At 29.6% G+C, this 13,099-nt stretch overlaps 1 protein-coding gene across 1 annotated transcript; it reads left to right on the top strand.

The window, feature by feature from the left end:
• The first annotated feature begins 285 nt into the window (after window positions 1–285).
• LOC133673802 (protein SODIUM POTASSIUM ROOT DEFECTIVE 2) lies at window positions 286–2,494 on the top strand. The gene is made up of 3 exons (XM_062094693.1): window positions 286–1,344; window positions 1,501–1,576; window positions 2,061–2,494. Exons 1-3 carry the CDS (start codon window positions 1,105–1,107, stop codon window positions 2,189–2,191), a joined length of 447 nt encoding a protein of 148 aa, XP_061950677.1. The 5' UTR covers window positions 286–1,104; the 3' UTR covers window positions 2,192–2,494.
• Window positions 2,495–13,099: the final 10,605 nt, after the last annotated feature.

Below are 13,099 nucleotides of genomic sequence, written 5' to 3'. Positions count from 1 at the left end.
ATCTAGCCAGCAGAAAAATTTTTCAATCGTCCAATAATTCCACACCATTCTGAGCTCATGGGCACCAATAATTCACAGCCGACTGTCGGGAGGCCAAGACAAGGTGTCAACAGCTTCGACCCTTATTCGTGTCTTGGAAATAATACTCTATTCGCACCATTAGGAAGAGAAATATTGACTGCTCGGCCCCTCGAGCTAAAGCCAATCGGCCGAATTAAAGAGCTATATGGTCAAACATTAAGCATGTAGAGATTTTCTTCATCAATCTCAATATAAAGTATTTATAATAAGTGTTTGGGAACATTGACCAAAATAAATGCACAATTACTCATAGTATATAAAGTCTAATCGCGTAATTCATGCAATCAGAGTTATTCATGAAAATTCGAGTGGTACATGTATTGTTGGGTTTCTAATTAAACTCTCGAGTCTTGATCTCTTGTTTATTTTATCTTTAAAATAATGTATATTTAACTTATGACCATGCATGATAAAGAAATTAGTTTGATGTTGATATACATATCTACTTCCAGTCTTGGTGCCTGTGGCCATTGTTTCCTACTTTCTACAGCTCTTGGTCATATGAACGAGGCCTCTTCACTTCCTTTTTGTATGTTGGGTTTCTTTCTTCTCTGGAACTGTGCAAAAGACCTATCTACTCTCTTGTTCTCCTTCGCTAATCTCACATGAAATTCGCTCCTCTCAAACCCCTTTTAGAATCTAGGGTTGTCCTGTCTTATGGTGCATCACATGATCGTAAAATCTAGCTGGCTGAGTAATTATAACTACGAGAGTGCCTTTCTTGGATTATATATTGAATCCATTCCTGGATTTTGCTTTGCTTACCATTGATCTCTACGAAAAATAGGTTCTTGTCATCTTCAACACTTTTATAATCAGCTTTTGGCCTCTCCAACAAAAACTTACCTCTATCTCCTCCTCTCTTTATTTCCATTTTTTTTCTTTTCTTCATCTTTTTATTTTAATGTCAAGTGCACATTAGCTAGCTAGTTTGCCACAGATTGGCTTTCACGGTCTCAGTGGATGGTCATGTGGGTATGCCGCGGACTACGTGAATAGTGGTGGGTCAGATTACGTGCTTTTATGTTTTGTAGAGGAGAAGCTTTGGCAGACATGGGCAAGATCAGTCTTGGCAAGGTGTTGGACTGCCTTTGTTTTACTACTCCAGGCTCAAGTTGCTCTTGTTTCTGCATCAATTCATTGGATAGTCAAGACGATGACTTTGAGAAAAAACCGTTGATACCTAGTGACAAGGGCAGGTTGATGAGGTTGAAAGATGTTGTTGCTGATAACCAAACATTGGCCTTTCAACTGAAGCCCAAGGTAATTAACTAAGTTCCTATCTCGTTGATCTCTACTGTGTTCACGTTTCCTTTTTTATACATCAAAAGAAGGAAAAAAAACTTCACACTGGCTTCAAGAACAGTAGATATATAGCTTGGTGACATGTTAACTAGCTCTGTCCCATGGATGATGCAGATGGTAGTGCTACGGGTGTCCATGCACTGCAATGGCTGTGCAAGGAAAGTCAAGAAACATGTTTCAAAGATGGAAGGTACGTCAAATAATTATTTCAGGACCAGCTCTTCTGCAAGGATATGATTTCTAATCACCGACTTGCAGATTAAGCTGTCTAACAAGAAGAATGACTCAAATCCTAAAACATAACAATTAATTTCTTATAAATACATTAATAGCAACTTAAATGACCTGCTTGAAAGTAAGATCCAGTCAAGATTCGGGTTTAGATAGTCTTTTAATACACAAAAGTTGGTTTAATAAGATATACCCAAACCATTAATTTTTTTTCCATATTTTCTGCTTCGTTATTTCTTTTTGGATTGTCTTCATAATCCCTATTTTAATTGCTCAAAAATTATTTTATAACAAATTAAATAATATGTGTGGGAACTCGAAAAATACCTATACCAGAACCCTTAAATGCAACAGGTGAGTTGAATTTTCCCTATGCCATGACAGACACAGCAGAACTGGAGTAAATCTTGAGTTTATTTCATTGCCTCTCTCTTGTTGTACAGGAGTGAGCTCATACAAAGTAGACCTGGAAAGCAAGATGGTAGTTGTTATTGGAGACATAATTCCCTTTGAAGTGCTGGAGAGTGTCTCAAGGGTAAAAAATGCTGAGCTCTGGAATTCTCCATCCTCATGATCGATGCATAACGTTTCGGTCCCTTTTCTACCATCCACACATAGGCCTGAAAAATACAAAGGAGCACAACTCTTTTTCAGTAATATATAGTTTTTAATTAAGATCTCGTTTTATGTACTATAAGTTCATACACGTGTCAAGCTTCCATCTATTGTCTTGTTCCCTTCAGTTGAGAGAGGAAACTGTAATATATATTTGAACTCTGAAGCTGTTATCTTTTTTATGTACTACTAGATCGTGTCCCCATCGGATTTTGATACTCAAGTACTAAGAATTAGAATCAACTCCGAATAATTTGTTTAATTTGTGATACAAAATATAAAATTAGAAATTCTAATTTTATAAAAAAAATATAAAATTTTTAATTTTTTAAAAAAATTAAATCAATTCAAATTAGCTTGACTAACTCATTACATGTAAAATGAAATTGGATTAAAAAAAGTTCAGATAAAATATAGACATAAAAAAATCAATGTTAAATAAAAAACACTGAAAAAAATTGAATTTACCGAGGTTAACTTCATTAATCTAAACCCAAAATCACCCCAAAGAAAGGAAAGCGAAAAAATCACAAAGCTTTAGGACCAATAATTTAATGTCAAATGATAAAAATAAAAAAAAATTACTTTTAAAAAAATATTGAGAAAAAAAAAACCTAAGTAGTCAAACACAAGTTAAATTGAATAACCCACTACTCGGGATATAATATTAGGATAACCTCACAGAAAAACAAAATAAAACCCAATGTAAAATGATAACATAGTAAAAAAAAAAAACTAAAAAATGACCGAACTTAAATCGAACTAATATTCGAATTAATGATTTGAATCATGAGATCATGATAAACTCGTAGAAGACAAACACTAAAAAATAACAAAGCAAAATCTGTACTCATAAAAAACCAAAAAAAAAAAAAAGGTTAGTTTAGGTTACCAAATCTCCTCTAATTGAAATTGATAATAACAGAAAAAATAGGTTTAGAAGGTTTGCTTAGGTTTTTTATTTTTTTAAAATTGTTGTTGTTATTGTTATACTCTTTTTTTTTTAGTTTTGCTTTGCTATTTTAACAATTTGTCTTCTATAAGGTTAGTCTCAAATTCATGTCTAGAGTCACTGGTTTTAAAGGTTAATGTAGGTTGATTTTTTATTTTTTGGGTTCTTTTTCAAAATTAATTTATTTAAATTTCATCATTTAATATTTGGTGTGCTGAATTTTATTTTTTTTTTGTCTTTTTTCCTTTTCTTTCAATTAGGTTATCCGGATCATATACCTATAATTGTGGAGTTAGCGAGTTAACCCGGGTTGACTTAGATTTTTTTCATAGATTTTTTTAATTAAATTTATTTTTTGGTTTTCTTTCTTTAAAATTGAGTTGTTCGATAATTGAGTTTTATGATTTTATTCAGTTTGTTTTCAAACATAGTTACCCTGATATCACGACTAGGTTAGAGAATTTGCATCTTGATTTAGATAGGCACAGATTGACAATTTTTCAACCTTTTTTGAATTATATTTTTTTTTCATCTTTCCATCAAAATTTTATTTGCTAAGAAATGAGCTTCAATTTTTTTTTTCTTTTCATTTTTCTTTCTATAGAGTTATCACATTCTCGTTTGATTTATTAGGAATTGGTCTTTGGATCTTTTTTTTCCTGCTTTTATTTCACAGGTTGCAAGATTTAGAGATTAGACCAAATTTAGAAGATTTGTCTAGGTTTGCTTGGTTTATTTTTCTTTTTTAAGCTGATGTTTTGTTTTTATTTTTTATCCTTTTTCTAGAGTTTTTCTTTGTTATTTTTTATGATATGCCTCTTATAGGGTTATTCTTATGTTTATGGCCAAAACCACTAGTTTCAAAAGTTAATAGGGGTTGACTTTTGTTATTTTTTTTTAAATTGATTTATTTTAATTTTAGACTTTAATATTTGATGTAAACTACGGGCCAAAAAACAAATGGGTTAAATTAAGATTTAGAAAAATTAAAATTGTATATCAAAAAGTGAGACTAGAAAAGACATATAAAGAAAAATTTATATTATACTCAAGGAGGGGCGAAAGGATAATTAATTACCCTAGAAAATAGTATAAAAAGAGGGGGATTTTCTTCTCTTCAAGCCAGCAACTGCAAACAAAAAGAGACGAGAGGAAATTTTCAATTTTCTCACCAAAAGTCTTAGAGAAACAAAGAGAACATCAAGGGATTTATGGAGGAATTGAGGGAAACACATATGCACACCTCTAAATAATCAAGGAGAGGGGTTGCACAGTCACAACAATTAGAAACAACAAAAAAAAATTCAGAAAATTTTTTACTATTTAAGATTCGAAGACTTGAATAACATCTGGTAAGGGGTTTTAAACTTATTCTAGCAATTTCATCCAATTCAAATAATATTTAAAGTAGAAATAATAAATTTTAGGTTAAGGTTTATAAAACAATTTTAGGGGAAATGCAAATTGACTATGAATTAATCAAATTTAATTAGATTAGATTGTATTGGATGTTAAATTTAGTGAAATTGATGAAGAAAAATATACTTAAAAACCCAAGTGGCCGGCCAAAGAGGACTTAGGATCATAATGTATATTTGTATATAATTGAGTAAAATTGTTGTGAACTAATGTATTTTATATGGGGAAATGATTCCAAAAGAATTAAATTATAATTTAATTTTTTGATTGAAATGTTGTAGCATAGTTAGAGATTTCGCTAACATGAATATTGCATAAATTGATTTTAGATGCTTGAATAAAATGTAAATGAGCAGGAAGGGTTATAGAATTAAAAATAATGATATCGTAATACATATATAAAAAATGTTTGTTGTAAAAGATAAACGCGTGTAGGATATTTCATTGATTATAAAATTCATGGATGAAACACGTGACAATTTCGCCCCTTGATTTCTAGGGAAATTTTAGGCATGAAAATGATGAAATTTGAAATTTGTCTCTTCATAGAAGTTATAGCTAGAGATGTTAACTTTTCAATGAAACTGATTTTATATAAATTGGAGTTATAAAACTCCAGATATGGAATAAAAATAGAAGATAAGTCTAAACCGACAGCAGGACAAATTTCACATGGTATTGTAATTAATGATTTTAGACGTCTAGATGGTAGAACTGGGTTTTGTGTTTTTTTTAAGTTATAAAAAAATGTTTAGCTTTCCAAATAAATAAACTATGCAAAATCGAGTTCTAAAACTCTAATTATGATTAAAATACTAAATAGTGTTCAGAGTTGATTATGACGAACCATCTGAAATCAACTAGTTTTCAACCCATATTTGAAATTACTCTTAATTTAAAATTCCTAAAATTTTTGATGTAATGGGAGTGAAAAAATAATGTAAGAAATGGTTGCATGTGCAAGATTATATGGGATTTCCTTTGCTAATAGAATCGAGAAAATATGGAAATGGATGAAAGTTTTAATTTGAAATGAACTAAACAAAATATAATAGTTTTGATTGAATAAATCAAGCTGGTTGAGAGTAGTTAGTTTAAATTATTAGATTAATATTTGAAAATGAGAATTTATTTGGTAATGAAATTAAGAAGGAAATTTTATATGCCTATTGATATAGGAGAGGCTTCAAGAGTTGTGTTATAATAAGGAGGCACCCTGAAATCTTTGACCACGGGAAGATATTCAACACCTTAACATTTTATTTTGTAAGATTGTTGTTATAATATTTTGGATATGTTATGTTATTTTATATTTAATTTTTAAAACATTTATTGGAAGAAAGTGATTTCTCGTTGAAATGATTAATACCTGGTAAGGGGCAATCAAATTAATTTTAGTGATGGGATTAATGCCTAATAAGAGACAGAAGAAATTAGTTTTGATGATGAGAATAAAATCCGGTAACGGACATAAGGAATTAATCTTTTCTAGTATTGGGATTAATGTTCAGTAGGAAGGAATGGAAATTGGATTTTTAAATATAGGAGTTTTACTCGGTAATGTGTAGAGAATTTAGATTGTTTGTAAGTGGAAATAACATATAGACTTAGGCAAACAAAGAATTACCCAGTGTTGGATATTAGTTGACAAGAGTTTAATATGGATATTACAGTTTAGGAAAACAATATGTGTATTAGAAATAATGATTATGAGAAATATTGACATATAAAATAAATTATGTAAATTAAAGATGGAATGTGTAAATGGTATTAGAATAAGACCTTATGATAAATTATGTTCAAACATGCCACTTTGTTTATTTGAATTGTTTAAGTAAATTATTATTACATACTTAATTGTTACAGGTACCTCTCAGCTTTGAGCAACATAAATTATGTAAAGAATTGTAATAATTATCCTTTTGTAACTAAATTTTGATTTCCTTTAAATTATGTAATTATAAATTCAACTTTATTATACTAGTGTATGATATTGTACTTATACTTCTTGTTGTAACTTATACTAATCCCATAAAATAATTTATGGTTATAGATCTTGATTTGAATCTTGAATATTATAATTAAATGCATGATGTGACATTAAAATGAATTACAATGATTATGATGGGTTGTGTTGCAAAATGATGAGTTCATGATGGTTAGACAATAATTGAGCTTTGTGTGATGGATATATTGAAGTGTTATAGGTTTTTGTTGATAACTTGGAATCTCCCAGTATAAGAGAAACTCTGTTGAAATTTCGGTAAATTCCTATAAATCTAAGTTTTTATATAAAAACAAATCACCCCAAAAATAATAATTATTTATAGGAAATAAATTTTAAAATATTGTTACATTTGATATATTGAGAATTGGTCTTTGTGCTCTTTGTTTTTTTTCCTTTCATTTCTAATAGGTTATCATGATCTTGTACTCATGGTCGTGAAGTTAATAAGTTAACTACAATTGATTTAGATTTTTTTTACTGCTTTTTAAATTAAAATTAATTTCTTTGTTTTCGCCTTTTAATATTGAATTATTTAATAATTGAGTTTTATAATTTTATTTAGTTTTCTTTCAAACACGGTTACTCTGGCATCACAACTAGGTTAGAAATTTTGTTTCTTGACCTAAGTGTGCTTGGATTGAGTTTTTAAAACATTTTTTATAATTATATTAATTTTATTAATTTTCATCCTTTAACATTTTATTTGCTATAAATTGTGTTTTTACTTTTTTTTATTTTTATTTTGTTTTTTATGGAGTTATCACATTCTCGAATTATTAGGAATTGCCTTTCAGATTTTTTCTTTAACCTTCTTTTATATGAGATTATCTCAATCTTATACTCATGGTTGCAGAGTTTGCTAGTTAACTCAGTTTAATTGTGGTCTCTTGTTTTTTGCTTTTTTTAAAATTAATTTTTGTTTTAGTTTTGTCCTTCAACATTGTATTGCTTAGTAATATCGATAAGCTCAGATAAGGTTCTTTTTACCTTTTTTTGTTAATTTTTTTGTTAGTTTATTTATTATCATCCTATGTTTTTTATTCATATTATTTAAATTACCAATTAAACCAATAGCTTAAGTCTCCCTTTTTTTTATTTAGCATTTTTTATGTTAAAAAAAGATTTTATATATTGCAGCGTATCCCATGCCACAAATCTAACTACAAAAATAAAAAAACTAAAAGCCCTCACTCTTTTACTGTTCACCAAGATACAGATTATTGTGGATTGGAATAGTATAAAGATGGATTTGCCCTCGCTAAAGAAACTAACTAAGCACGCAATTAGGGGTAGGATTATCTTTTCTATAAGATACATTTGTCATTTAAACAATAATTGGGGGACAAAATGGTCCGTTTAGTTTTTTTTTTTTTTGCTATAGTATAACTATTAATTTGCCTTTCAAGGTATGGAATTTACATCTTTGAGGGGGGGCTTCTTTTGACTTTTTTTAAAAAAGTCAAGTTACGGTCATGCCTTTAAAATGGAAAAAAAATATACATGTATTGAAGAGCTTCTCGATCTTTTTCTTTTTTTGAACAATAAAAATACAAAATTACCTTGAGTTTCGAAAAAAAAACTAAGGCTTTATGAAGGGTGTTTTTGTCTTTTTCATATGGTTTTGTTGTAAATCTCAATTGGGGTTAGGGGTAATTGAGTGTGTGGGTATGTGTGTGTTATATTAAAAAAATAGTTGATGCATGCCAGGCATGTACCAGTATGTAGGTGTCGCCTGCAACCTTCAGATGGAGCGTGCGGCGCTTAAACAGCACCAAACACCGCCTTCTAGGATAGCGTTCAATGCGTCTCACCACCTCCATAACGGTGGTTTGATGTATGTGCCGAGAAGGCACGTGATGAAGCACTGGCCTAGGGTTTTCCCTTCCCCATTATTTCTCCTCTCCTCCTAGAAAACTGTGCTGACCATTACAAAAGAACAAGGCAGTCTATCTGTTTGTTTATGAAGTCAAATTAGGTTCTCATTCTTTGATTGTTATTTATTGATTTAAATTTATTTTTTCAATTTCATCCATTCATATTTGATTTTTATATCAGATTTGATCCTCATTCTTTTAATTGCAATATATTTGGTCTTAAATCATTTATCAAGTTTTTTTTTTCAAATTCATCCATTTACACTTGATTTTTATATTAGATTTGGTACTCATTCTTTTAATTGTGATGTATTTGGTCTTCAATCCTTTATTGAATTAATTTGTCTTTGAATTTCATAATTTGACATTTCATTTTTATATCAAATATGATATTCATTCTTTTGATTGATACTTGTAGTTGTTCTTATCCTTTTCTTGAATGAAATTGTTTTTTAATTTCATCCTTTATGATTTGATTTTGTTTTGTTTTTGTATCAAATTTGAATCTCTTTCTTTTTAAATCTATATTTTTTAAATCCTTTTTTTTTCAAGTTTATCCATAATTATTTTGTTTGGTTAGGCATTTTACATTATTATTTTCTTGGGTTTGACTTTCATGTTGTGATCTAACCTCATGATATGTGTCACAAGTTTTGAAGGTTAGGTCAAGTTAGCTTTAATCATTTTTAATTATATTTTTAAAATTTCATTCATCATTATTGAATTCGTTGAAAATTGTTATTCTTTGATTTTGTTTTATTTTTTTTTGGATTCATATGTTAATTTGATTTTTCTTCAATTTTGCCCTTTAATTCAAAATTTGTATTTGTCCTCTCAATTTTGTTTTTCAAATGAGGTCCATATTTTCTTAATTGTTATTTTTTTATCCTTTAATTTTTTTTATTTCATCATTCAACATTTTATTTATTGGGATTTGGTCTCTTAGGTTTTTCTCATTGTTTATAGGCCCTGCTCAGAAGTCAATCTGGGACAATTATCGGGTCACGAGTTGGGTGGGTTGACTTGAGTTAACATAAGTTAACTAAATCCTTTTGTTTTATTAAAAAAAATCAAAATGATACAATTTTGAAAGAAAAAAAATAGTCAATGGATTATTACCTTGTTTTGACTTGATTTTCTCTGAGTTAACCGAAACATGGGTCAGCTCGGGTTTTTAACCGTCTTATATTTGATCAATTCTCCCCTAATTTGTTTTGAAATTTGGTCTGGTCTTAGTTGAGGGTCACGGGTCAATCCGTCAGGTCGAGCCAAGTTTTAAAATAGTTGCTTTCCAGATACGATGCTTTCAATTTAATCAGTACCTAAGGTCATGGGTTCGAAAAGTTTACATGGATTGATGTTATTTCCTTTCTCAATTATATCCTTTGAAGTTGTTAGTTTTAAAAAAGGAGCTTTTTTATTTTTTTTTATTTTTCTTTTCAATAAGGTTATCTCTATCTCATGATCTAGGTAAGAGGTTTATTTAGGTGGCCTAGGTTTTTTTTTTAAGTTGTTTTTTTATCCTTTTTTATTTTGTCTCTAAAAATTCAATTCTTTTTTAAAATTAAACTTTTTTTTTACCTTTTATTGGATCATCTTGTCCACATGACTCTACTTGTGGGTTTTGATAATCTCACTTGGTTTTGCTGGTGCTTTGATTTTTAGTACTTTTTTTCATTTATTATTTTTTCTCGATTTCATCCTTCTGCATTTTGATTCCTGAGAATTAATAATTATTATTTTTTTAGTTTTTTTCTATGATATCAAATCATAAAAAAAATTAAAAATACAATAATAACACTTGAACTTCTTTTTTTACATTAAAAAAATTGATGCGGCCAATCTACTTTGCGATTAAAGACGGTCACAAATGATATTTTTATTGCTATCAACAGCCTAGTTTTTTAACACGCATTGAAAGTAGTGGCGATGGTTGATTTGCAACCATTTGTTTAGCAAAATATACGCTTTTGTTTTCTTTTTTTCTCTTTCCTGGCATTTATTCCATAACAATTCCCATGCTGCTATTTAATATTCCTTGTAGAAAATGCAAGGCGAGAATATAGAATGAAAAAAATAGCAGTTTCATTAAACATAAAAATATTACATAATATATAGCTATTTTCAAAATCTAGTGGCCATGTATAAAAGATTATTTTCGACTATTTAATCTCCTCATGCTATTTATATAGTTAAAATTAGCTTGATAAGTTATTATTATTAGCAAGAGATATCTTCTCTTTTTACAACAAAAATTTGAATCTCATACCTAATTCTAAAAAGTAAAAGTAAATTCCAAGGGCCTTATACTTTATACACCATCCCTGTTATTCAAGAAATCATACGAACAAAGAACTCTTGTTGTGAATTTTGCAACAACAGCCTCTATATTGTCGGTTCTCAATATATGATTATATTAGGCTCTGGACATAGGGCTTATGTTATGTATAAATATAAGTATTATGACCTAACCTACTATTTTGTTAGCCCACTTTATTAGTTTGTCCTTAGTACACCCCCACAAGTAGAAGTAAAGCAGGGAAAGAAGATATATTCAACTTCGACTGATAATAAAAGAAGCAAACGGGCATTTTGCTTAGTAAGAATATCAGAAGATATAAATTGAGCATGCAATTCTTTACAAGTAACCATGTCTCGAATAAAATAATAATCAAATTTAACATGTTTCATTTACACATGGAAAACTAGATTGTTTGTCAAGTATACAACATTTATATTCTCGCATCGTAATATAAAAGAAATAGGGATTAAAACTCTCATATTAGTGAAAAAGGATTGCGTCCATTTTAACTCAGCAGTGAAAGATTATAACCAAGATATATTGCATATAGATAAGAGTGCTACGATGTCCATTCAAAAAGCATTATGCATAAAAGTCTAATGCTCAACATTACCCAAATAGTGCTTGGTTTAACAATTGCACTAAAAGTCTCCTCAAAATTAACACCCTTTTATTGGTGATACCCTTTAGCTATAAGATGAGCTTTATAATGCTCAATAGAATTATTTGCCTAATGTTTAATGTGATAGATCCATTTACAACCCATAATATTCATGCAAGGAGAAGTAGGAACCATGCACGTATGTTATGAGGAGTAAGGGCTGAAATATCAGCAACCATAGTGGATAATCATCATATTTGTTTACCTCAATAAAAGAAGTTGGTTTAAGGATGGACTCGGGATTCGTGGTGGTGACAAAAGCTAGATGAAACTTAGATGGATGAGAAGTGGGGTGAGGATGTCATGTCATGGGATAATTAAATGGGATCGAATATTATGTAGGAGAATATGGTGAAGACGAAAGAGAGGATTAACTAGGATCGACTACAAAGTTAAGAACAAGGGAGGATAAAGATGAGAAAGGAGTACGAGAGAGTATATGAGAATTAAGTTGATGAGGATTTAGAGGAAGATTAGGGGAAGGAAAAGCCAATAGTGGTGAGGATAAGGAATTGATCAACCAAGTAGGGAGGTTAAGAAGAGCTTGCGTAAGGGTAGAGACATCTAGAAGTCTAATGAGGAGTTGGAGGTCACAATATAGGAAACAAAAGTGCTCAACAAAACTAACAGAGAGGACTTAAAGAGAAAGGTTGACTCATGACAAGTGTAATATAAATACGAAGGAAATGTAAATCCATACAATGATTGTTAAAAGAGAAGGATAGGGTTGTGGTAGCTAATTTATAAGAACAAAGCTAAAGAACAAGAACAAGAATGAGAGAAATTATATTTTTATTAAGAGTTTTCTCAAAAGATACACCTTTATAACTCTTCTATATATCTCTTTATACTTGTGTATTATGCTTCTGATTACAAGTCTATTTATAGGCCTTATGTCCTAGATAATTAAGAAATTAAACTACTCGAAGGAAATCCTAATCTTATAAGAAATCTAACATTATAATTAAACAAGGATTCTAATAAACTAGTATATTACAAATCCTTCTTCATCAAGGATTCCTACATTAATCAGGATTCATCCTTTAGCTAATATTAAAACTCTAATAAACTCTAAATCCTAGTTAATATGGAACTTCAACACTCCCCTTTAATATCAATTGTGATTATTCTTTCATCTTTTCTTTCTCTTCATGATGTCCTACCTTAATAGCATTGATGTTGTTCATATTCCATCATTATCAAAAATTGACGAAGGTAGTTTCACCATTGTACTTGACATTAATTTTATTTTTCAAACCATGTTTGTGTTTCTAAACCTTTAACCAGATTCGTGACTTTTCCAAATAAGATAAACTTTTGACTATAGCTTTTTTCTTATAATCTTGCCTTGTACCTCTTTTTTTCCCTTTTGGCATTCTTCTTTTCTTTGTAAATCCACTTAACACCTATTAACTTCTTTTCTTTTGATCTAGGAACCAATTTCCATATGTTATTTTTTTTAATTGATGCAATCTCCTCATCTATAACAATTCTCCACTTTTCATCCTTTATTGCTTCTTCAAACATTATAGGATCATATGTAGCAAGGTGAAAATATAGTGTTACTTGGCTATGTGTTAATTCAGAAAGAAATTATGGTGTTGAAGAGCGAGTGTATAAGAAGACGAGTTAGTAGTGAAGGGTATGATAA

This window comes from Populus nigra, chromosome 15, assembly GCF_951802175.1.
Source record: "Populus nigra chromosome 15, ddPopNigr1.1, whole genome shotgun sequence".
Classification (NCBI taxonomy): domain Eukaryota; kingdom Viridiplantae; phylum Streptophyta; class Magnoliopsida; order Malpighiales; family Salicaceae; genus Populus; species Populus nigra.
The sequence above is the reverse complement of the archived record's forward strand: the minus strand, read 5'-3'. Positions and strand labels throughout refer to the sequence as shown.